The sequence below is a fragment of the Barbus barbus genome (assembly GCF_936440315.1).
Source record: "Barbus barbus genome assembly, chromosome: 33".
In the NCBI taxonomy this organism is placed as follows: domain Eukaryota; kingdom Metazoa; phylum Chordata; class Actinopteri; order Cypriniformes; family Cyprinidae; genus Barbus; species Barbus barbus.
In genome coordinates, this window is record NC_136761.1 from 18263246 (window position 1) to 18289615 (window position 26370).

At 39.2% G+C, this 26370-nt stretch overlaps 1 protein-coding gene across 4 annotated transcripts in view; it reads right to left on the reverse strand.

Annotated features, from left to right (window-relative positions):
- The window catches only part of LOC306853180 (protein diaphanous homolog 2-like), a 446875-nt gene that overhangs the window by 276267 nt on the left and 144238 nt on the right, over window positions 1–26370 (reverse strand). For 3 of the 4 annotated variants that reach the window (XM_079390392.1, XM_079390393.1, XM_079390390.1), the window contains exons 14-18: window positions 25082–25198; window positions 20739–20857; window positions 19527–19591; window positions 16938–17042; window positions 1833–2168 (exon numbers count right to left, since the gene is read on the reverse strand). In XM_079390392.1, the coding sequence (XP_079246518.1) occupies window positions 1833–2168; window positions 16938–17042; window positions 19527–19591; window positions 20739–20857; window positions 25082–25198 (742 nt within the window). Of the gene's footprint in view, window positions 1–1832; window positions 2169–5720; window positions 5784–16937; window positions 17043–19526; window positions 19592–20738; window positions 20858–25081; window positions 25199–26370 lie in introns of all 4 variants that reach the window. The other variant, XM_079390391.1, reaches the window with a different exon arrangement.

A 26370-nucleotide genomic window follows, 5' to 3' on the forward strand; every position in this document is an offset into this window, starting at 1 on the left:
TATTATTATTACACACACTACTGTTTGAATGTTGGGGACAGTTAGTTTATTATTATTATTATTATATTATTATTATTAGCTTAAACAACATATTCATCGTGGGGGGGGGGTGTTTCTACAAAAAAAAAAAAAAAAGGATCATATGACACTGAAATCTGAAGTAATGCCTACTGAAAATCCAGCTTTGCCATTTAAAAAAAAATACATTTTAAAATGTATTTAAAAGATTATTTTAGATCGCAATAATATCATAATTTTTGATCAAATAAATATGCAGCCTTGGTAACCACAAACATTTATTTTGACATAAAAAGTATTTAATACAACATGGAAAGCATACAATATAATATTATAAATAACTGCATTTTGCTCATTTTCCAAACCTCACAAAGTCAACTTTCCTGCTTAACATAAAAGCATTACTACAAAAATAAGGAGTGTTGCCCTTGGAGCTAGATGGATCCTGCTTTGTGACTCTTGAGCTTTTCTAATTTAAAGGTGGGGTATGTCATTTTTCAAAAACGCTTTAGAAAACTGAGTCGGGGCCGAGTACCACAACAAACTTGTAGCCAATCAGCAGTAAGGGGCGTGTCTACTCATGATGTGGAGGAAAGAGCATTCAGTGCACATGAGGAATGATAAGGCAAGAAGTAGGACCCGTATAAATATCGGATCAGCTTTCCAGCACTGGAGAAAACTCAAGGAGCTGAAGGCCTGCGATCAGACACTGAGGTTGCTTTGTTTCTTCTCGATAGGTGACTAACACCGTGTCTACACCGGACGCACCGTCACAACAGCTAAAGTCTGCCTACACTGGGTGCGATAAAGCGACGTGTGATGTGTGTCAGCACATCATAAAAAGCGGCAGCAATTTTCTGTCGGAGATTTGTCACACCGCAGCATCCAATGTAGATAGCATCACTGATTATAATGACTTGGTTTTGCTTTGTTTCACAGAACTAATCGTTACCTGGGTTGCATATGTACAGTATGGGGTGGAGCTATTAAATTAGGGGCGAGACCCTTTTGGGGTAGGGGTATGTTTGTTTTGGTGATTTCAAATACCAACATTGGCTACCAGAAATCGCTTACCGCACCTTTAAGTAACCCAGATTTATACCATTTTGATTGCTAATTCAGTCTGTTGCAAAGTTGTTGGTTTTTTTTGTTGGTTTTTTTTAAAGGACTGAGTGTATCCTCTCTGCACTGACGCATAAAGAAGTTAAAGACAAGGTCGAGCAGATGCATGAAAAAGTACAAATAAATTAATTCAGTTTTCAGACTGTTAAAATCCCCAAGGCGATGGGTAAATTAACGATTGAAAGTTAAAAGGAAAAAGATGATGTGAAGAGGTTGACCCATAGAAATCGCATTTAAATGCGATGGAGGATTATGCAACATTGTTTTATATATTTGTGTTTTGTTTCTTTTAATTCAATTGTTTTAATTGTTAATAATTTAATTGTTTATTTTAACTCAATGAATTATGTATTCAATTACGACCAGAATGTGTGCACAAGGGCACTTGAGCTAATGAAATATTTTACAGCCCGATATCTTGAAAGAGAGGCAGAGTGGCGAGTCGCGAGTCTCATGGCTCAACGCTCTTTTTAATAAGCTACATGTACTCATAGGCTTTTGGACCATCAACTCCCACTGAAAAAGTCGCACTCTCTTTTTCATCCTTTCTTCTTGTCTTCCTCTAACATGCTGGGAAGGCTAAATTACTGCCACTATTTGCAATTTACTGCTGACCTTGGAGTGTGTTATGTGGTTCTCACAACAGGTGTGTTTTTAAACCATTTAAGCTCCAGAGATGTTCACTGTCTTACCTTGGACCAGTTCACCCGCTTCATGACACTCTCAGGTTTGTAGGTCTTCTTGGGCACCAGTCCATAAGGCAGCTGGACAACGAGTGGAGAAGGAGCCAAAGGCATACCAGGAGGTGGGGGCGGGCCACCTCCGGGAGGTGGAGGAGGTGGTGGCGGTCCGCAGCCGGGTGGGGGTGGAGGAGGTGGAGGTCCCAGAGATGCAGGACAAGGAGGCGGCGGAGGAGGTGGAATGCCTCCACTTGGTGGTGGTGGAGGAGGTGGAGGAGGAGGTGGAGGTGCAATTCCCCCCGGTGGTGGTAGAGGAACTGCACCAGCTGCTCCAGGTCCCGCCGCAACCTGTGAAGGGATTAAAAAGATTCAGAGACACTGTGAGCCAAACTTTCACCTCAACCACTCCTGTTCAGCTTCTACACCCAAAGGCCCATGCTTTTATCACCATTACATGTTTTATCCCATCAGAACTAGTGGGTGAGACAAGGGCAAAGGAGAGTGGAGGATAAAAGACAGAGTGTTTACAGCAGCTGACTTTTCAATTTTAGAAGAGTGCATTAAAACAAGTCTAAAAAAAAATCTGAGAAAGCGAGAGAGAGAGGGAGAGATAGGGGTGGAGGGGCTCCTCGCATGCATTAAATAAGAGTTGATAAAAGCAGACGGATGGCTTGGGGCCGCTATGGCCTTCCCTCCAGGCACCGGTTCCCTCAGAAGCACTGAGCATCTGCCTGTCTAGCGCACAGAGCACCGCCTCCTGAGAGCCAAGTAGGGGCCAGCATTCAAAGGAGCCTGAGCCCACCGCATGATCCTCCCACTGGGGAAACTGGGACACGGCAATTCCTGAGGGGCAGGTAGTCACATTGAATATGTAAATAAATAAATGGCAGGTCGGTCGATGTGACCGGTAGACTCTTCTGGAATGTACACACCTGTCAAGTGCTTGGGCTCTCAGAGGAGCAATTTGACAAGTATTGCACGAGTGGTATAGTGAATGTGTGCAAGTCTACATTTGTATGTGATGGAACGGTTATCTGGGTACAGGGTAGAGGGTTTTTATTTTTTCATCCAGATTATCCTGAGTCCAAAAGTAACACTCATGTAGAAATGCGTGTAGAAATTGGATTTGGTGAGCAAATAAAATTTGGGAAGTTGAAAAAAATCTATTAAGGAATACATACCTTAAATGAATGTTTTAATGTAATAACTTTTAATTATCAATTAATTATCAAAAATATAAAAAAATATATTTTATTTAATTTTGTCTGCAACTCCATGTGCCAATACAAATGTGGGAACTAATGCAAATATGAGGAAGAGTGAGATCAATCAATCAATAAATCAATAAACCAAGAAAGAAAGGTTTTTGTATTAACAATAATGAAGTTTTAAATGAAATTATATTATTATTATTATTATATTTCATATTTTAAATTTATATTTGACATATTACAAAACCATTACATAACATTAGAAGAGCATAAAATAACCCACAATTTGCTTTAGGACAGGGAACAGTTAATTGTAAAACCTGTTGCAGGAAATATTCAGTACACAGAAAACTGAACAAAGATACAGAAGGTGAAATGAAGCTTAACTCCGGGTAAGATCAGGCATTATACAGCAGCACATATATAACCAATTTCTATGGGCCTCATAGGATTCCTGTAAGCTTGGCACACACACACACACACACACACACACACAATTTAAAAGCCATTTCAGTTTCAGATTAGCAGTGGAGAATGAAAAAGCGATTGACACTGAGGGCATAACTCAAAAGAAACAAACATGCTGAAGTTTATGATGATCATCTGTTATTGTTTTTAAGACGTAATGACATAAGCGTTCATTCATTCCGTATGGAACATACTTAACTGTGATTACACCGAATGACAAGATGACAGTATCGATATTTGTTTGTGGATGAAATATGGAAAACGCTTTGTGTAGACTGATTCATCTCGTTTAATCATAAAGCATAACAGATGAGAGTAAACCATTAGACTTGATTAACATATAAATTGCCTCTGTAATTTGCTAATAGATTGAGCGTATGAAAAGGATGCAGCCACCTGAACCTTTAGCAGTAATGAGAAGAGTAATCAGGCTTGAACGCTCATGCAACTGGTGGCGGCAGGCAGTCGACCTCTCTGCTCCATCCTTGTTTCTTTTTCTTTACTTTTCTTCCTTGACTTACTTTCCTGGCAACTGAAGATAACTGAAGTTCACAAGATGGTCTCCAGGATGAGAAGTCATTATGGAGGAGTCAGGGCTCAATTATCCAGTAACTGATAAGACAGAGGACGGTAAGTGTCCTGACAAATCAGCCTTGCTCTGCTCACAACAGAATAAACAGGTATTTTGAATACCTCCAAGTCTCTTTAGCAACAAATGATATGCAAATGCTTCAATTAGAAGTCCCAATAGTCCAGATATGACTTGACCTTTGAATGATTACAAACCATTTTTGTCTCTCATTTTTCTTCTCAAAACTTACTTTGCAACTCATTCTCATCACTGCTCAGTGAAAAAGTTTCTCATTTTCTAAAGCAATTCCCCTCTCTGCGCTCCAGCCTCAGTTCAGTTGATTAGAAGAATGATATGCGTCGAGCCACATTTTTATATGCATTACCGAGTGTTTGATTACACAATGGAGGCAGTGGATTGTTTATTAGAGGAGAAATTAAAAAGGTGTAGGAGCATCATGCAGGAAGCTGAGGTCCCTTGACGAGTACCCTGTCCCATGATTATGCGTCTGTCAATCTCCGGTCCGTTGTGACCCATTTTCTCTTTTAAGTTTAATACAAGAGAATGGCAAGCAAATTAGCTGCCAAATTAGAGCACCGTCATTTCCGCATCGCTTTGGCCCTCTGTGGCAGCTTGTGGCGTGCTGCAGACCCTCCAGCCACGGTTCTGGAATGCTAATCAGCCTCCGGCACACAATTTTCTCTAGCCATACCCCTTATTCTCTTTAAACAATATCCATCATTTAGACCAATTTTATAACCAAAACCCATTTTACACAGGAAAACGTTTCATTTAGGGCTCCTTTCCCCCTCTGTTTTCATTTTGGCTTCTTATCTTGCCTTAAAAAGCAATTTACGACCCAAAAGTCTGGTTTGATAAAGGTCTAAACTGGCCACTGACTTGAATTTGCTGGCCGTCTCCCATACCATTCAGTGGCACTAATTAGCAGTCAGCATGTCTGAAACTATCTGTTATATATGGACATGACAATATCAAGCAGACAAGCAACCACTTAAACTCTCAACAGGTGGGAGGGCACTCTGAGTAGAAACAGTCACAGTTTGGGTAATTAACTAGGGCTAACACACAATTAAACCATCCCAATCTCATCTGTGATGAGCAAGAGGCAAATTCAATTAGATTTGGTTACTACTGAGGGTTACAATACTCTAGTTAAATGGAAAGATGGGGTTTCATTTTCCCTTCCAGCTGGAACTGGCTCTGGGAGCCTGTTCCATCTCGTTTTTGTAGCTCATGTGGAAGGGAACGATGCTAGCAACCTAAAAATAAGGGAACAGACAAACTGCTTGTTTCATACTGTATACTTTCTAGCATCTAAGAACTGGAAGTATTCACAGTATAGAGATTGTGTTTGGTGAGATTCACTATCACAAGCTGTTTATATGCTGGATATGTGGTAAGGATTATGGCCTAATTGTGTAGCATGCATTTGTAATGAATGATTGCACAGCATCTGTTGAGAGTCTTGAGACAATACAGAAAATCAAAGCTCTGGCTGATCAGTGAGAGGTAACAGCTTTGATCAACCTGTTAGAAGGTATAAAAAAAATGCAGATTTTCAAAGATGTTGGCGGGTGGCTGCATTGAGCATGCGGGGAAGGCGGAGGGAAGGGTTGGGAGAATACCCACCTTGCTGTTTATTTCGCTGATGCTTTTCTCGGCCTCTCTTAGCTTGTCTCTCTCACTAGTCAACTGGACAGGTGAGGGTCAGACAGACAGATACATAGACAGACAGAGCAATGGTAAGGCAAAGAGAGATTTCATAGCTGGAAGAGGAGAATAAGGCAAAAGCCAACTGTCAACTTTACTGAAGAAGATGATGCAAGAAATTGGATGCAAGCAGCCTACTTGAACATTATCAAAACACTGTGTTTGCCTACTAATGAAGTAATACAGGATTTCATTACTTTCGTTGTTGTGAGCTTTGCAGGAGTGAATTCATAAATTAATAACATCATTAAATACCCTCACACAGAACCAGTTGCGGACACAATTGATATATCGGTAAGCCCCGCCCCCCCTTAGTTACTGTTGCTCCCTCGGACAAACAAACGGAGTTGCTCACTGTCTTAGAATAACAGCTGCAGTGTGAAAACCTTGTCCCACTATGTTTTTGCACAGTTTTGGACACAGAAGGCCACCAAATGGGAATTAAATATACCGTGGAGGGATTTATAAAATATTTAAAAATAAATACGGTGGGTAACTCGAAGCAAGTGTTTACAGATCACAATGCAAGCGGGAGTCTCATATTTCGGTCATCACGTTCGCAGATGACAACATGCAGGATCAACACTGTTCACGTATCGCAGGGTACGATTAAATTAATGTACATGTAACCAGTTTAATATGGAGAGACATTGAAATGTAGACCTTCGTTTATGTGTTTTTGACCTACACTGTACAAGACGTAAGAACAGTCCGCTATTTAGGTTTGTATGTTAGCATGGACTGACTAACTTTAACGTTAGCTAGTTTTAGCCAGAGATACCTTGCTAAAGCACAAGATAACATTAACGTTCTGCTTGAGCAGATGAAAATTGTAACTTAACGAGTATAGGACAACCAGAAAATGAACGTTTTTGTCTTCATTTGTATTGGGGTTGAATACTTAGGGACATCTTGCTCTATTTTGTTTGGATTCAGAAAATGTAATAAAATAAGTTACATTGCCATCCTCTCAGGATACATGGAATCAGTGTTACCCCAGGCACATCGATTGTTTTTCCATTTTTGAACATAAATCCCATCAAACCGATGCCAGCTTCGGATCTTACAATGTTTCTCTATGGCGCTGAAACCTAAAGATGTCCGAGTTCCGCTCCCCGTGCAACTGATACTCAGCTGCCATTGGCTAGTCTGCGTTTCGAGGGGAGGGGCTTACCGATAGGTCAACTGCGCGCAACAGTGCCACCCTCTTTTTCAGTGGACTTAGTTCTGAAATTATTTTGCTCGTAGAGATTTTTTTAAAAGTCTTTATTAAATAGTTAAGTGTTTTATAGGACTGGAATGGGGAAAAGGTCTTTAAAGGCTTTCAAGTTATCATTAAAAATCCATTCCCCTATGAATAAAATTAATATAATTTTTACTTCTGGAACCAGAGTGTTGCACTCTATTGGCTTCAGACATTTCCATGAGGCTTTTGTTCCAACAGCATCCATTTCAAAGAAAAGTTTGAGGCAAAAGAGTAGGAAATGCAGTAAAAATTGGTTGGTGTGCATCTTTTAGAGTTGCTTCTGGAATCCTGTCCTTTCAAGTACTTCCCATCATTTCACTGCCTTATGATGCGCTCAGTGAATTTAGCTCAAGCACTTAGATTCAGTGATGCTTTGCTCCCGCTTTGAACTTGCTATGAGCACCCACTTTTGAAAATAAAAAAGGGGACAAATAACATCTTAGCCTCTTTTCATTCAGAGGAAGCATACTCTACTGCCTCTAAAATACACTTATATGGTGCAGTTTCCCCATACTGCACGTAGGGCAGAATCAAATATTAAAGACGTGTAATGGAAAAGAAGATGGATACCTTCATGGTGAAGACAGTACAAAACTTTGATCACATTTGAAATGCTGTGCTTGTTTTTAGTGTTTAGTAAGCTTTGTTGTTTTTGTTTTTTTTAGCTGTATTTATTTTTGACGATATGAAGGGCAGAACAGCAGCCAACACACTGAACATTGTGAAGAACAGCAGCGTCTTCATATTCCTTGTGATCGTTTCCTCAAAGAGAGAGAGAAAAAGAGATGTACACATGTACTGCATCTCAAACGAATCAGCTTTTAAAGGTGAATGGCTAAGTTGTGTCCCCTGATACTGACCATGGCAACAGCGCAGGGCACATGGCAACCAGCTCTATGATTCAAGCGAAGTGCTGTCCTTATCGGCATCATTACTGCCAGACTCCTTGCCAAATCCATCCGGGCAGTGGCAATAAGATGCAGGTCCAGCCCTGCACTGCACCATAATGTTACGAGTCCCATGTTGGTACAGACAGCTGACCGCAGAGCTTTCTGAAACCTATCAGGTGCTGCAAAAGATTTCACCCTCAGTATCGCTTGGGTTCTGAATTATTAAGCGAGCTACCATTCGATTCCACATCTTTGACACTATTCCCTTCCTGTTGAATGTCCAAGAGGAAAGGGACAAGGAACCCTGGAGAAATGTGTTGCAATTTGTTGCTGTTAATATGACGCAATTACCGACTGCAGTCAAATCAAGAAGGGGAAATATCCAACCACCACAAAATGAAAAGAGAGAATATGGTTGCATGCTTATTTAAAACTGGGCTTGGCAGAACAACTGAGCAGAAGGCCTAATAATGCATGCACTCTCATTAACTCTTAAAAATACATGAAATGAAAGTGCAAAGCTCTTTATTATTTTATTCTTTCCATTTCACATTCAGGCTGTCCGAAATTTTCTGTACCACAGAGCTTTGATGAGCTCATCCGACTATTATTTTCGCATGAGCTGTTGCGTTGGTTCCACTGAATAATGGCTCTCTTCAATTATGTTAAAGGCAAATCTGTTGATAAGCGTGTCTTTGCTGTCATCTCTTTGTTGTCCTTAAACCTCAGTCACCCTAATAGCACAAAATAATGTGAAAATGTCTAAAAGTCATCCTTTTCAGCTCAAAACTCTTGAAATGTACATAATGCAACCTACCGAGGCTTATTTTGGAGAGAATTATATTTTGAAGCTTTTGTTATTATGAAATCTAATAAAAATAAAATAAAAATTATTATAATTCATTTAAATTAAATTTTTACAGTACAATGTGTTTCGAAAACCAAGTTCTACTTCCCATCTGTACCAGACGACCAAAGAAAAACAAGTCAGCAAATGGGTTGAAGTGTGGGTGAGCAGAGTCAGTTTTCACAGGGATGTGTTTTGCACCCACAACCTGACAACACTGTGAAACTGTAGTGGGAGAAGAGTTTTACACCAGCTGTCTAATAAAGGGTACAATTTGTCAGCTTTGCGCATGACAACCTATGAGTTTATATCCCTTTGAGATATGCCAAAACACCCACCGGGATATGTGCAAGACTCTAATGCTAATACCCTGGTGCTTCTTTAGTAAGCACATTATATGTTCTCTACCAGAAGCTCCAGAAGTCTGTTGATGCAAGAATGTTCTGGAGCCAAAGCTTTGAAAGTGCCTTCAGAGCACACATTTGGAAAGAGTACGCGTCTCCACGGCTCCGCTTTGCTCCTCTACCTGTTAATGTGCTGGAGATGACTGATCTTCAAAAAGAAAGGAGATAGCCTTGTGGTAAGACTGAAGGACACAGAGGGAAAAACAACAGCCGAATGACACTGCGGTCCAGGAAAGCAAAGCGGGAGAGAGCAGGTGAGCAGTCATTAACGGGTTGCGGTGTCCGTAAGGAGGGATGCATTGGGTGCACGCAATATGGCTCGGCATGAATGAGTGTAGAAAAGGAGGGATGATGGTGACTGATGAGGAGCAGAGCGCAGAGAGGCCTGGGCTCAAGAATATGTGTAGGAGTTGCGAAAGTAATGGACGAGGCAGATGGAGGAAAGGAGGGAGGCAGAGTGGGTAACGTGCCGTGATTCGGCTCTTGGGGCAGATGAAGTGCAGGAGTGAGGACTGCACACAAATGAAGTGTCGGATTCTGAGATGGTCTGCTTTGCATGGGGAGGAACCCATTCTAGCTCCGCCTCCACTAATGTGCCCATTTGGTAAATCTGTGAGAATGAATGGTGGTCCAAGCTGCCAGGGTCCTTAATGACAGCAACTCATCTCGTTTTAAAGGTGGGGAGGCTCTTGTTGGGAGAAGCTGGGGGGCATTAGAGCTTGGAAAAGGTGAGAGGTAAGTAAACAGAAAGACAAAGTGCTGGCTTTTCCGACCGCAATATATTTGGTTTCTGAAAAACTATTTACGCCATGGATGGCGCTTCACAAATGGTGATACTTTTTTCCCCCTCCTATTAAACTCCATAAGCTAGCAAGCAAGCTACTTCTTTTGTCCCAAGGCAGCACTAAAATCTAAAATGTTTCAAATTGGGTTTGGTAGGAAATAGCAGTCATTTTGCGGGAGAAGGACTAAGGGTTTTTCTTGACAGGAGCAATGATGTGAGAGCCAAAGACGTAACGCAATCCCTCAAAGCGTTGATACAATAGCTAGGAACAGGCTGCGATGGAGCAATTGAGAAAAATCAAATCCAACAATTTGAGGGGGAGATTGGCCCTTTATTAAATCATACAATCCCAAAAGTCTTAAAATGCCCACTTAGAGCACCATTGCATTCACGATAAAAGATAAAAAGGTTTCAATTTGACCAAATCAGCAGAGTCTCTCCCTTCGCCGCCACATTAGAAGTTGCATTACCATTTGAAGCAGACAGAGAAAAACTGCTTCATATGACCTAACAACACAGAAAATAAGTACTAGTGATCCTAATGTGCTTGTATAGCTCATTTTCAGGGCATTTGATGACCTGAAGCTCTGAGCGTCAAGTAGGTTGTATGATGGAGACAAATAATTTAATGCTTGCTAGTCTAATAGCCATTGGAGAATAGTTGGGAGGTGAAAAAAGGCAGTCTGGAAACCAGAAAAAGTAGGCGTGTTGCTTCACGGATCTGTAAGATAAAGGCAACGTGAACCACAAAGCTCTCATAAGGGAATATAAGAGAAACCTCAGTGGATTTGAAGCCTCTGAGAGTATAACAAAGCACAGATCTCTTCTGTAGTATAATCAGTGCCAATGGAAGGGTAAACTATGCATGTTAAAGGTGAACACACAGGGCATGGCATCGGTGGTAGCTTCCATTAGCGTTAACCTGTGTTTGATACACTTGGGTACAGAGCGCAGAGCAGCTGAATGGGTCACACCTATGGGGCTGCTCGTGAACCTAAAGTGGTGATGAGGGAGAAAAGATGCCATATGCAGCCATATCACCCTGTAGCCCAAGACTGGTTGCCCACTGAAGCTAAGCAGGGTTGAGCCTGGTCAGTACCTGGATGGGAGACCTCCTGAGAAAACTAGGTTGCTGTTGGAAGAGGTGTTAGTGAGGCCAGCAGGGGGTGCTCACCCTGAGGTCTGTGTGGGTCCTAACGCCCCAGTATAGTGACGGGGATACTATACTGTCAAAAAGCACCGTCTTTCGGATGAGACGTTAAACCGAGGTCCTGACTCTCTGTGGTCATTAAAAATCCCAAGATGTCTTTCGAAAAGAGTAGAGGTTCCCCACACACACTATTAAACATTTACATGGAGGAACCTTATGAACACAAGCGCGCTCACACACACAGGTGTACACTCAAGCATTCACATTGGTGTAAAAACGGGTGCTCACAGACACACATTGTTCTGATCAGCTGTTGCTTCAAAACTTATTTTGTAATATTAGTTATGCGTGTTGCTCAATAACATTTAACATTTAGAATTTATTGTGATTCATACAGATGTTGGTTGTTGCTGCAGTTTCTCTGATGTTGTGTCTTCTGTTGTGTCTTCTGTTGTTTTCTCTTTTGTCAGCAGGTATCGAAGCAAATTGTCTGTTTTTTTTTTTTTGTTATTTTTTTTCCTCTCTCTCTCTATCCCCCATTCTCTCTTTTTTTTCTCTCTCTCTCTCCCCCTTCTCTGTTGACTTTATCCACAATTTTATTTTTTGTTTGTTTTGTTCTCTAATTCCTTTTTTTTTTTTATTATTATTATTATTCTTTTTATTATTATCATTATAATTATTATTATTATTTTTTTTTATTATTATTATTATTTTTTTTTTTTTTTCTTTCTCACTCTTGTTTTCTCTGTCCCCTGGTCTTGTCGGTCATAGTATGGTTAAATAAAAAAAAAAAAGAAAAGAGTAGAGGTGTGACCTCGGCATCCTGGCCAAATTTCCCATTGGTCTCTGACCATCACGGCCTCCTAATCATCCCCTTACACTGATTGGCTTCATCACTCTGTCTCCTCTCCACCAGTAAGCTGGTGTGTGGTGGGTGTTCTGGCGCACTATGGCTGCCGTCGCATCATCCAGGTGGATGCTGCACACTGGTGGTGGACGAGGAGACACCACCCCTCACAATGTAGAGCGCTTTGAGTGCTTAGAAAAGCAGAAAAGCGCTATATAAATGTATTGAATTATTATTATTATTATTATTCTAACCTAACTACACGCATGCGCTGATTTGTGACTGTGTGTTTTGAGTTTGAGCTCCATCAAGTTGATTCTTTATCGTCTATTTTCTATCGTCTAAAATTTTCAAAACAATTTTATACACTATCATTTTCGTTTCTATAATGTGTGAATATACCCCCTATAGCATTCTAAAACAAAACCTATCAGAGCGCCTTGTTATCACTAGTTTTATTTTGATTTCTCGAGTCTGCTATTAGCTTATAGCCCGTTAGCATCGGCAAAGTGGCTGCCGTTAATCTCGCTTAGATTGCTAATACCCTATTCACACACATTACCATCATTTCACTGTTACTTGCTTAAATGGCGGATTTGTGTCTACCTTTGAGTGCAGGTGAGGACACATTCAAGCTGCATTCGGTGCAGCTGGAGTTGGAGGCCGTGGAGAAGCAGATCCGCGACCTGGTGGAGAAGCAGGCCCAGCTGAGAGAGCGGAGAGCCGCGCTGGAAACATCCCGGGCTGATGCTCACAAGTCCGGGGTAAGTATACAGCACGCTGCTAACACTCCCACCACCTCTACTCCATGTGTTTCTCTGCACAGGCCCTATGCACCCAGGACGCGATCTTCCCAGATGTCCTTCACTCCGACGCCACGGACCCTGGGTGCACCAGCAGCGGAAGACGCGAGCCAGGCCAAGGGCGATGAACTCTCCGCCTCCGGTCTTCGAGATCTCCACCCAGAACCGCTTCGCTCCCCTCCGCGAGACGGAACGCGATGCTGTGATCGTCGGAGACTGCATCGTCCAGCACATCCGTGCTACGTTAGCTGAAGGTAAAGTGCACACTCACCGTTTCCCCGGTGCTCATGTTCTCGATGTTTCTGTGCAGATACCCGCGATCCTGAAGGGCGACGAGAGGATCGGTGCTGTCGTGCTGCACGCGGGGGTTAACGACACCAAGCTGCGGCAGACGGAGACACTCAAGAGGGACTTCAGGGGCTGGATCGAGATGGTACGCAGCACATCACCCGCAACGACGATCATCGTGTCAGGACCGCTTCCCACGTATCGACGAGGACACGAAAGGTTCAGTAGACGTTTTGCTTTAAACGAATGGTTATTGTCATGGTGTAAAGAACAGAAACTGCTCTTTGTTAATAATTGGAATATTTTCTGGGAGCGTCCTAGGCTTTTCCGTGCTGATGGCCTGTACCCCAGCAGAGTCGGAGCTGAACTCCTGTCGGACAACATCTCCAGGACGCTACGCTCCATATGACTAGTAAGCCAATTCTCAAATAACTACTATGATGACTTTTGTTCTACCCACTTAAAAGATAGAAGTACTTGCGTTGTCCAATCTATACAGACTGTGTCTGTTCCCCGAATAGCGAGGTCAAAATATAAATTTAATGCAGGATCTAGAAAAAATCTGATCGTGATTAAACCAGAAAAACACAAAATAAATGAACCAAAACAATTAAACATTAGATCACTCGCACCCAAAGCAGTTATTGTAAATGAAATGATCACAGATAATAATTTTGATGTACTCTTCCTGACTGAAACCTGGCTTAAACCAAATGAATATTTTGGTCTAAATGAGTCTACTCCACCAAGCTACTGTTATAAACATGAGCCCCGTCAGACTGGTCGTGGTGGCGGTGTGGCAACAATATATAGTGATATTCGCAATGTTACTAAGAAAACAGGATACAGGAGGTTTAACTCATTCGAAATACTTCTGCTTAATGTTACACTGTTAGATATGCAAAATAAATCTCTCCTGTCTCTTGCTCTGGCTACTGTGTATAGACCGCCAGGGCCATATACAGATTTCCTAAAAGAATTTGCAGATTTCCTCTCAGATCTATTGGTCAATGTTGATAAAGTGCTAATTGGCGGAGATTTTAACATTCACATTGATCATACAAATGATGGGTTAGGACTTGCGTTTACTGACCTAATAAACTCTTTTGGAGTCAAGCAAAATGTCACCGGGCCCACTCATCGTTTTAATCTTGTCTGTTTTTTAGTCTAGATTTAATTATATTGCATGGAATTTATCTTACCGATATAGATATCGTACCTCAAAATGATGATGTTACTGATCATTTCCTTGTATCGTGCATTCTGCGTATTACTGATATTAGTTATATGGCTCCGCGTTATCGTCTGGGCAGAACTATTCCAGCCACCAAAGATAGATTCACAAATAACCTGCCTGATTTATCTCAACTGCTCTGTGTACCCATAAATACACATGAACTAGACGAAATGACTAGCAACATGGGCACTATCTTCTCTAATACATTAGAAGCTGTTGCCCCCTTCAAATTGAAAAAGGTTAGAGAAAAACGTACTGCGCCATGGTACAACAGTTATACCCATTCTCTCAAGAAAGAAACTCGTAATCTTGAGCGCAAATGGAGAAAAACTAACTTAGAAGTTTTTAGAATTGCGTGGAAAAACAGTATGTCCAGCTATAGGCAGGCTCTAAAAGCTGCCAGGGTAGAGCATATCCGCAAACTCATAGATAATAACCAAAACAACCCAAGGTTCTTATTTAGCACAGTGGCTAGATTAACAAATAAACACACGCCACCCGATCTAAATATTCCCTCACAGTTTAATAGTAATGACTTTATGAATTTCTTTACTGATAAAATAGATAACATGAGAAATACAATATCAAATGTAGATTCTACTGCGTCTAGTATTTCAGCTTCATTCATCGCACCCAAAGAAAAACTGCAGTGCTTTACAACTATAGGACAGGAAGAGCTAAATAAACTTATCAGTGCATCTAAACCAACAACGTGTTTATTAGATCCTGTACCCACTAAACTCTGAAAGAGTTGTTACCTGTAGCAGAAGAACCGCTTCTCAATATTATTAACTCATCGTTATCTTTAGGTCACGTCCCAAAACCATTCAAGCTGGCTGTTATTAAGCCTCTTATTAAGAAACCACAACTAGATTCTAATGAACTGGCAAATTACAGACCCATTTCAAATTTCCCGTTTATGTCTAAAATTTTTGAAAAAGGTGTGTCTGCTCAATTGTGTTCCTACTTGCAAAAAAATTCTCTCTATGAAGAATTTCAGTCAGGCCTCACCATAGCACAGAAACTGCACTTGTTAAAATTTCAAATGACTTGCTTCTTGCTTCAGACCAAGGCTGCATCTCATTGCTAGAATTACTTGATCTTAGTGCTGCGTTCGACACTATAGGCCATGACACACTCATAGATCGAATACAAAACTATACTGGTATTAAAGGGCAGGCTTTAAGATGGTTTAGATCCTACCTCTCCGATTGCTACCACTTTGTTCATTTAAATGGGGAGTCATCTCAATTATCACCAGTAAAGTATGGAGTACCACAAGGATCTGTCCTAGGTCCTCTGCTATTTTCAATATACATGTTGCCCCTTGGTAATATTATTAGAAAATTCCATTGTTATGCTGATGATACTCAACTATATATCTCAACAAGACCAGATGAAACTTCTCAACTACGATAATAGATTGTGTAAAAAAAATGTAAAAGATTGGATGACCAATAATTTCCTCCTATTAAATTCAGATAAGACAGAGATATTACTTATTGGACCAAAAAACAGTACACAGAATCTCTTGGATTACAATTTGCAAATAGACGGATGTACTGTTACGTCCTCTAAAGTAAAAAATCTGGGTGTTATATTAGACGGCAACTTGTCCTTTGAAAATCATATTTCCCATTTTTCAAAAACAGCATTCTTCCATCTTAGAAACATTGCCAAGCTTCGAAACATGCTACCTGTTTCTGATGCAGAAAAGCTAGTTCATGCATTCATGACCTCTAGACTGGACTATTGTAATGCACTGCTAGGTGGTTGTCCTGCATCTTCAATAAACAAGCTACAGATAGTCCAAAATGCAGCGGCTAGAGTTCTTACCAGGTCAAGAAAATATTATCATATTACCCCAATTTTACAGTCTCTGCACTGGCTACCTATTCAGTTCCGTATCATTTACAAAATATTATTACTTGCCTATAAGGCCCTAAATGATTTAGCTCCTGCGTACCTAACTCGTCTTCTACCACGCTACAATCCAACCCGCTCCCTAAGGTCGCAAAACTCTGGACTTTTGGTAGTACCTAGGATAGCAAAGTCCACTAAAGGAAGTAGAGCTTTTTCACATTTGGCTCCCAAACTCTGGAATAGCCTTCCTGATAACGTTCGGGGTTCAGACACACTCTCTCTGTTTAAATCTAGATTAAAGACACATCTCTTTAGCCAAGCATTCACATAATGCATTTTATAATCTTGTACTGCAGTTATATCTGATCAAATGTACATTATTATTATTATTCTTTAGCTTGGGAACAATTGGAACAAATAATTTTTGCTTAGATGGAACAGCAGCTATGCTAATTATGTCTCTATTTGTTTCTCTGTTTCTGTCACGGGATTAACATCCCGTGGTAACTAGGAATTACAGAAGCTTCAGTCTGGATCCAACCCTTAAATGATCTGAGATGACCGAACACCTGAGAAAAGATGTTCAGACAACATACAGAATTACCAAATGTTGCCATAAGTTAAATATATTAAGGTTCTGCAATATATAAATATATTGTGGAAACTTAATTTCCTGTAGAGCTGCTTTGCAACGATTTGTATCGTAAAAAGCGCTATACAAATTAACTTGAACTTGAAAAGAGTATGTACAGTAATTTATGGTGCAAGTGTTGTTACCTGGGCCTGCAGGGTGTTGATCTGAGACTCTAGCTCCTTGATTTTCTCCTCATGCTTCTGCAGGTCAGCCTTCGCCTCCTGCCGTGCACTGAACTCCTCGTCGAACTGAAAACAATAACACACATACAAAAACATTGACGAAACTATGTGGATTCCATCAACCACAGGAGACATAAACACATTCAGCATGTCTCTCCACCTTCACTGTCGATATAATCTTGATCCAAGACTAAGCTTGTACTAGCTGCAATTTATGTTTGGGTCTCATTCAGTTATAAAGTGATCTCACACCAATTTTACTTAATATAACGTTATATAACATATCTAAATAATCCATAATTGACATATACCCCACTGTTTAAAAGTTTGGGGTCAGTAATTATTTAGCAAGGAAGCATTAAATGGATCAAAATCACAATAAAGATATTGGCGTTATTTACTTGAAACTAAAATAAAGTGCTACAAAATATTTATCAGTATGTGCACTTCCCTGGCACATGCATGGTAAATAGTGGTTACAAGGTACTTACCTGAAGTCTATGTACACGGTAGAAAATAAGAAACACGGCTGTACTTAACAGTTGTACATGCATGGTAATTAGTTTGTACATACAGACAACTGTGGGTAACAACAGTCACTTACAGGTAGTGCCCGTACATGGTAACTAATTAGATACTTTACTGTACTTATTAATGTATATACATGATAAATATGTAGTACTTAACGGACAAGTGGGTACAAACAGGCACGTCCTTACAATATCCGTATATGGTAACTAATAAGACATTACTGTACATACTAATGATATGTACATGGTAAATGTGTAGCACCTACGGAAAAATGTACTTGGTATATACGGTATGATTGGTAAGTCCTAACCTTACCTAATAAAAAGAGGACTGTTTTTCAATTGCTTGTGTAGGACTGTTAATGCTAAACTGCTCTCCACAACAGTGCTTACAAAATTTAAAGAACTGGTAATTCCTGTGTAATGTTTATGTAAAATGGTGCACTTTATTTTACATATACTTTTCCATTCCATATACTATTTCCATACACTTACTATGTACGTACTGTTATGCGGTACTCAAGTTGGGGGGTATAAACATGGACCAAGGTACTTATTGAGTAATTGATAGTAGGTGCCATAACTTAAATAGGTAACACTTTAGAATAAGGTTCCATTTATTAACATTAGTTAACAACATTAGTAAACATGAACTAAGAATGAACAATACTTCTACAGCATTTATTAATCTTAATTTCAGCATTTACTGATGCATTATTAAATTCACAAGTTGTGTTTGTTAACATTAATGTAGTATGAACTAACATGAGTACACAATGAACAACTGTATTTTCATTAACATTAACAAAGTTTAATAAATAGTGTAATAAATGCATTGTTCATTGTTCATGTTAGTTAATACATTAACTAATGTTAATAAATGGAACCTTATTCTAAAGTGTTACCCTTAAATACTGTACATTAACTAATAGGTACATACACAGTAAGTATATGGAAATAGGACTGTAAAATACCGTTTTACATAAACATTACACAGGAATTACCAGTTCTTCAAATTTAGCATTAACAGTCCAACACAAGCAATTGAAAAACAGTACTCTTTTTACTCTTTTTTTATTAGGTAAGGTTAGGACTTACCAAGCATACTGTACTGTATATACCAAGTACAGTATATGTGTTGTTTGTTACCACATAATACCACATTTTTCCGTAGGTGCTACACATTTACCATGCCATTATTAAGTATAGTAATGTGTCTTATTAGTTACCATATACTGAAACTACCTGTAAGTGACCGTTATTACACACACTTGTTTGTAAGTACTACATATTTACCACATGTATACCAAGTTCAGTATGTGTCTTGTTTGTTACCACATAATACCACAATTTTCCATAGGTGCTACACATTTACCATGTACATATCATTAGCATGTGCTACTGTTAAGTACAGTAGTGTTTCTTATTTGTACATACACTTCAGGTAAGTACCTTGTATTACCACTCACTTGCCAGTTGTTATACAAGATATTTACCATGTATGTATCAGGGGAGTACACGTACTGTAAAATGAAATGCTACCACACATTTTTTTTTGCCATTAACTTTGCCATTAAACTGCAAGCCTCAGATGTTTGGCTGACATTTGGCAGAGTTGGGCAGGAAGCTGAGCAAGAGCATGGATACACTCTCAAAGTATCGTGGGATACAGCTCTTGGCTTCACTGACAACACCAATGAGTGTTAGCTCAGCATCCTCATGAACCTCCAGAGGAAATGTTTCAACTAAAAAAAAAGTTACAATATTGTTCAATAGGGCCTTTAACACTATTTGAAATGGTGCCTGTAAATAGTGTTCTCAGTATGGCACAAACAAGCTTGCAGATTGGAGCATCAGCATTGATTCTGCTTGCACTGATACAGATCATGTTGCTCTGCTGCCAGCTATTGATCAGACGAGAACAATCAATGTGGTATCTCACCACTCATGGGAGAAAAGTTTGGTGATAGCAGCCTGGTTGCATACCAATAGCGGCACCCAGGGTGATTAATAGACTCACCTTTTTGGAGAATTCAGCCGCTCTCTGCTCGCTCTCTTCCACTTTGGCTTTATCCACGCACTGATCTGTCATATACAAACAGCCGGGAGCATGAAAACGCACAAAACACACAAGTATATGTAAATTACAAGGTGCATTGTTAACACGATGCTTAAGATTCCACATCAAACACAGAATGAAGACAATCAAAAGAACAAAAAAGCAAACAGAATAAAATGAACCTGTCAGTGTCTCATCCCCCCTCCCCTCTGGAGATTTGTATTCTGTTCTGGAGGTTTGAGATGTAAATTTAAAAACGGTGCCCCACAAAATCTGTTTTCAACTCATTAAAGTAAGGGAAGAAGTGAGAAAATCTAACATTTTTTGTTTCTGCAGATGGGTCTGAAAACTTTTAATGAACCTTTGTTGGCAAGTTACGAAAGTGCTAGTGACAAAGCATAAAAGAGGGGCAAAGAAGAAAAAAAGAGAGGAAAATTTACATCACCCTTATTTTATTAATTCCTTTGGTGTCCAAGAACTTGAGACACCAAAAACAATTGAGAAAACAATTGGCAATAAATGCTTTCCCCCGCAACATTTAATCATAAAACAAATGGAAAAAAGTCCAGGACTGCAAATATAACCGCTACAGCTGAAGTCATGTTGCGTTTATAAGACATGACATGCCAGCCAGGTTTTGCAGATAATGTTTTATTTATGCATAATGAGTGTACCTTATCTTACATGTCAGGTGAGTGCAGGTGTTTCAGACAGGGCTCTCATGGGGACCGGGGAATGATAATTAGATCTACTCCAGGAAATCGCAAACTTTTATCAACTGCAGTTGCGCCTCCCTCAGCGCAGCATGGTTTCACAGTTATGTTAGACAGAATGTAGTGTGAACCAGTGCAGGATTGTTATAATCATGCTCTAGACATCCCATTACGCCCCAAAAATCTTTCTGGAGGATTTCATTTAAGTGATATAACTCAATACTGTTCTCTAGCTTTTACCTAAAGCTGGTTACCGAAACCTGAAACTCCTTTTTATTCATTCCGAAATGTTCTGGCCACTTTATCAAATGGCCATACAGTTCAAGACAGAATTTAATAGTCTTAAAAACTGAGTTGTACCAATGAATAATAACTTAAAAGGAACTACGCTGAGGTCTAGTGTGGCGTTCAATGCAAAGACGTTTTCTTCAAGACCCAGGAGACCTAATCTCAGACCTACCAATGAGATGACTGAAGTCCACATCCAATCGCTCCCTGTAGGCAAAATCAGGGTCCATCCCACTACGGTGGAGGACGATCTGGGACACACACTCCTCAATCACCTTGTAATACTGAGGCCTGTAATAAAAAGAATGAGTACAGCGAGTGTGAGGGGACAGAGTATGACAAGAGACAAAGCCGTTAACTTCATATAAAATACCGCCTCGTGCATTTCTGCGAGGACAGCTCTTCATAAATCATCCGGTAAGACATATCTTTTAATGGTATTTCACGGCATTGAATTAAGGCTTCCTTCGGTACATAATGAAATCACTAACGGCAAAGTGTGCAGCCGGAGAGCGGTTGGGTGACTTTGTCCATTCAAGGTGAAGACAAACCGACATCCGGGTCTCCGTGCTTCCCTCTCTAATTTGCAATCATCTTTGGCAATTAAGGGCAGCAATAAAACCTGAGACGCAAATCTAATCAGTGTAATCTGTGTAATTAGTCGCACAATGGCAGGGAAAACACGGCCTTGTGTTTGGAGGGGTGACAATGACGGGACGGGGAGTAAATGGGTCTGGGACTAGACACTGCCACGGCGCTTAGTGTGTGACCTTTTCCAAGTTATATTACCAAATTTAATTGCAAGTGACATTTAACAAATACAAAGTCGACTTAAGCTGAGCTCCGTAGTGGCAAATAATTATGTTCCAAGCATGACCTTGAATGTCTCATGTAGGTATTCCATTTTCCTTCCAGAAATGTGTCACCCCCTTCTCCCGGCTTCTCGACACAAAACAAGCTTTCAAATTCTAATGAACGAGCATGACTTTAAAAATGTCTCTGTGCTAAATAATTGCACCACAACTCTTAGCTAAAGCCACTTAATTCTACAGCATTACATTTTTTTAATCTCCAAACATTCTTGTTTGATAAACAATATTTGCAGGGGAATATAGATAAGATAATGGATTAACGGCAGAGTTTGTTGATCCAAAGTAATAAATTACGCGACAGGTGTCTATTTGCACTTATGATTTCTTATGTTCCATATTTCAGTTTTATTTGCTGCTATTATGGTCTGTGTGCTGCTAATAAGAAAAATCAAGATGTCTGCTAAATTCAGACACAGAAGGTGGCATTTAATATTTTAGGTAATAAAACACAGAAGAGACTGTAGATGGTTCGCACTCTGAAAAACTAGACAAAGTCTTTTACAAAAAGAATCAAATATTTTAATAGAGCAAGAGCAGACGTTTCAGCCATCCAGCTATTCTCAATGCTCATAATGAATCAACACCAGACATGCAGTCAATTAGTACTCAGTAGGTAATCAGGGAACAAGTAACATGTGCAATGGGAGGAGCTTCAGCCCAGACCCAGAGAGCAGGTAGAAACACAATCCCTTTTATAGAAAAGTTAACAATGTTAATCTCTTAAAAAGGAAATATTTACAGAAAACATGAATAGTTTATCTCTTCATTCATCCCTTTCGGGAAAAGACTGTTGAGTTCAAAAATCCAAAAAGATTCTCTCTGTAGCAGTTTTTTATCTAAATCACCACCTCTCCTAATAATAATAATAATAAAGGTAATAAAACACAAACAAACAATACAAAATAATAAATAGAAATAATATGCAAGCAAAAAAAATACTTATTTTAATTCAGTTAGTTAAAAAGGCACAAATATTTATTAAATAAAAATATTTATTTAAAAAAGTACAAAAACATAAATAAATAATAAAATAATAAAAAAAAAAAAATACTAAAATTAACTGAAAACTGTAAATATTAAAACAGTTTTCGTTAACTGAAATAAAGCCAAAATAAAATATGAATATTACTTCATTTAGTTGCAAAAGAAACAACATTTATTTTTAAAAAGTACAAAAGCATGTAAAAATGCAAAAATGAACTGAAAACTTAAAATATAAACAAAAAGCTCATTCAAAATATTAATAAATTATGTATTAAATAATTAATAATAAAATATTATAAATTATAAAATATTTATTAAATTATTAGTTAAATATTAAATAATACATTATTTTATAAATAATACAACTGACACTGATCGGAATAATCTCATTTAACGTACTGCAAAGCTACGATACATATTTTAAAAAATAAAAGAGCTGAATTATAGCATAATAGAGGACTGCATCTCGTGTTGTAACATTTAAATATAAATAAGAACATGTTTTGAATAAACCAGCTATTAAGACATTACCATAATTGGATGTCTCTCCAAGATCAGTGACAAATAACCAAACAAATAATCATATTCATACAATTTGCCAATTCGAGGCCTTGTTGTAAGAGACACGGCAGCGATGTGTAATAAGCGTGCAGAGGGGGCGGACGGGGTGGCTGAAACTGATAGGGCTGAGAGTGTCACCGAAGCCCGGCTTAGTGGCAAGGCCCGAAGCTTATGCCTGTCACTGATGTACACCATATCATTATCTCAATAAGCCGCCCTATTTTCTCAACATCCTGGCTACCACCACTGCCGCATGCTGGATAGAATCGGGAAGGAGACGACTGACCCAGAACTGTCACACCCCACCAGAGGAGACGGCATATGTCCCACACATCGGAGCCGCTCTTTCCTTCTCTCTCTCAGTCTGGCACCTTCACTGTCTGCCTCTCATCTCCCATCCAACCCCTGCTCCACACTGCCCATCTAATCTTCACATCAGTCATGGCCAAAAGTAGAAGATGTGCTCCATATACACTCCCTCTGATCTACCTTCTGTTAGAGTCTTAGGGAGTTATTGCCCAACATCTTCCTTCCGCTGCTCTAAAAAGCAGTAAAAAGGAAGGCTGGAGGGCTGAAGGACATCGGTAACTGTTATTACATCGTTCTGTTTATTTTATATCATTCTAAAACAGGTTATTAAACAATTTGAGGGAAAACTTTCCATACAAATAACCAAGGACAGAGTTGAGGGCACAGAGTTAAATGAGGATAAAGGTGTCTAGTTGTTTTGCTGGAATTAAAGAATGGCTTTAAATCAAACGTTGCAATCTATTGACATGGACAGCGCTCCTTTATGGCTGGCTTTGATCACCAGAGTACCTCCCAACACCCATGAACAAGAGCGACGTTGTCGACTGATGAGGACTGAAGTCGAGAGATGCCACCAGCCTATTCTTCCCCCTCTCTCCTTGGAGACTCGGCCATCAAAGCGCACACTGATCTCAAGGGATCCCTTTAATCTAAAATTATAGCCATACAATTTCCCAACCACCCAATCCAATCTACATAAAACATCTCACCAGGTTCAAAAGCAACCAAAGACGTCAGTGAAGAGAAGTTTATAGAGTGGCCATGTAATGCAGATGCATGAGGCAAACAAACAAAACTGTGTAACCATCTTTGAGAAATATGTTTTAATGCAGATAAAGGTGTCATTGCTCAAACATCGCTCTTAACGATGGATCATGTACTTTGCATTAGATTTTTCTTGTAAAATTTCTAAATGGGAAGAAAAATATTTGAGTTGATATTAAAAAGTCTGATTTCTGTGGGATTACTAGGGTATTTTTCTCAAGAGAAAAATCTGAGAAGCAGGAGACTTAATTTTTTCGTCATTTAATCTCATTGGCGTCTAAAAGAAACAATTGGAGATGTTAAAGAGACTCCATTTGTTATTTTTCTTTCCTATGGGAGAGAGTCTTTAATAAGTGCATACATTTTTAATCAGTGTTTGTAGTGATCCTGTTTTCTGCCGACAGAGTTAGACAGAGAGGCGGGAGGGATGGCACTGACGGAGAATCTGCCATACTACTTGCTTAATGTGTTTTCTGTTTCTCGCTTTTTCCAACAAGCCAGGCAATACATTATTCATGGCTCAAAGTGAGCAACAACATGTCCATGGTAAATTCCCTCCCTTTCATCGCTTCGCTCTTCCTTCTTTATTAAATATTTTACCTCAGCAACAGGTCTGATGCAACAGTGAACTGACATGATCAGTATCATTTCTTCACTTTCTGATAGATACACAAACTCTGAGTGTGGCTGAATATGCAAAATAGCTTTCTCTTTTAAATAAATGATAATTCAAGACATAGTTAAACAGCAAAAAAATTACTAAAATAATGACTAAATATAGCACAATACAGTTAATTTAGCTGAAATTACATTATTTATTTTTACATTTGATCCACAAATAAATATTTCCCACTTTAAATTGTATTTATTTTAATTTGTTTTTTAATTATAATCTGTGAATTCTCATTCTCAAGAATGCTTGTTGAGTCAAGAGAAACTGAAAACTTAGTCAATAAGCAGGTGCAATCTTGTTTCCATCACACTTATGGAATATATACTAAGTAAAAGATATGATAGCACTTACCTGATATAATAATCATTCCTGATGAGCAGCAGGTGCTGGAGGATGGATAGGAAGTATGGTTCTGAGCCAGTGTCTTTCACCATGTTGGACAGGAGATGGTACACCTCACCCATATCAGTGCATAGACGGTTAAGGACAAAACTGCATATTGCATCCATGTAATAAAACAATATTTATCTAAAAATGCCATTTCTCTACATATGCATATAACATTGTGTAAAAAAATATATACACTAGAGTGACTGGAATTACATAAAATGCAGTGGTATAATTTTAAGATGAGAAAGAACAATAAAATGCAAGAAATACATCTAAAGGTGAATGGCCATCCCTCACTGGAAATCGCTTGCTTGTTTTAATTCAGATGGAGGAATGAGTCAAAGATTGAGTGTAACCACAAGTGATGTTATCTTCCTGCATTCTTAAGTATCTTTAGGGATCTAATTTGCTAACATATGTAAACACAAGGTTTTGAAGAAAAGTGACAGAGGCAATACCTCTTCTGCCAGTCCGTACCCTGGCTCTGGACATGAATCAAACTCTTGAAATATGAAAATTCTTTGTTTGATTATTTAAAGCAATAAAATATGGATCAGTCACTTCCTTTAATATTTTTTTATTTTCTGGACTGAAATATCATCTTCAGTTTGTCCTGCTTGTCTCCAAAAAAGAAGAAATGTGCTCTTAAACTTGCAGAGTATTGATTAAATGTCCAACATCTCTTCTCCCTCAGGAGAGAGGGCAGTGGCTTTCCATGTCTAAAATAGATGTAAGATCAGATAGTCATCATAGTTTTCTTTTGGTATTATTATATCAAAAATTGATGTCCCAACCCTCTCTGGTATGTCCACTTGAGTTAAATAAATGACCGGCGATCTATTTTCAAAGGTGGCAACTGGCAAGCTAAAGCATATGATGATTAACAGTAGCACTCGGTAGCTCATTAATTGTTTCTACTAATGGAGTTAATATAACAACACTCACTTTAAAAGCACAGTGTTATAAAAATAAAATTAAATGTCTAATAAATTAAAATAACTTATCTATGGGCAAAATTGTGTGCATATTTGTTGTGCTGCACTGAGCAGAGGTGGGTGAAAAATCCAGTCTAGTCATTACATGTACTGTAGGTTTTGACAATGTCTGTTGAAATATTTAAAAGGTAACTGCAGGGTGATGCACTGGCCGGACTGGAGAACATTTCTTGAGCCACCACAATCACTCCTTTCCTTCCACTGGGATACAAATCAAAAAGCTGATGATTGTCAATATTTAGAGGAAAAAACTAA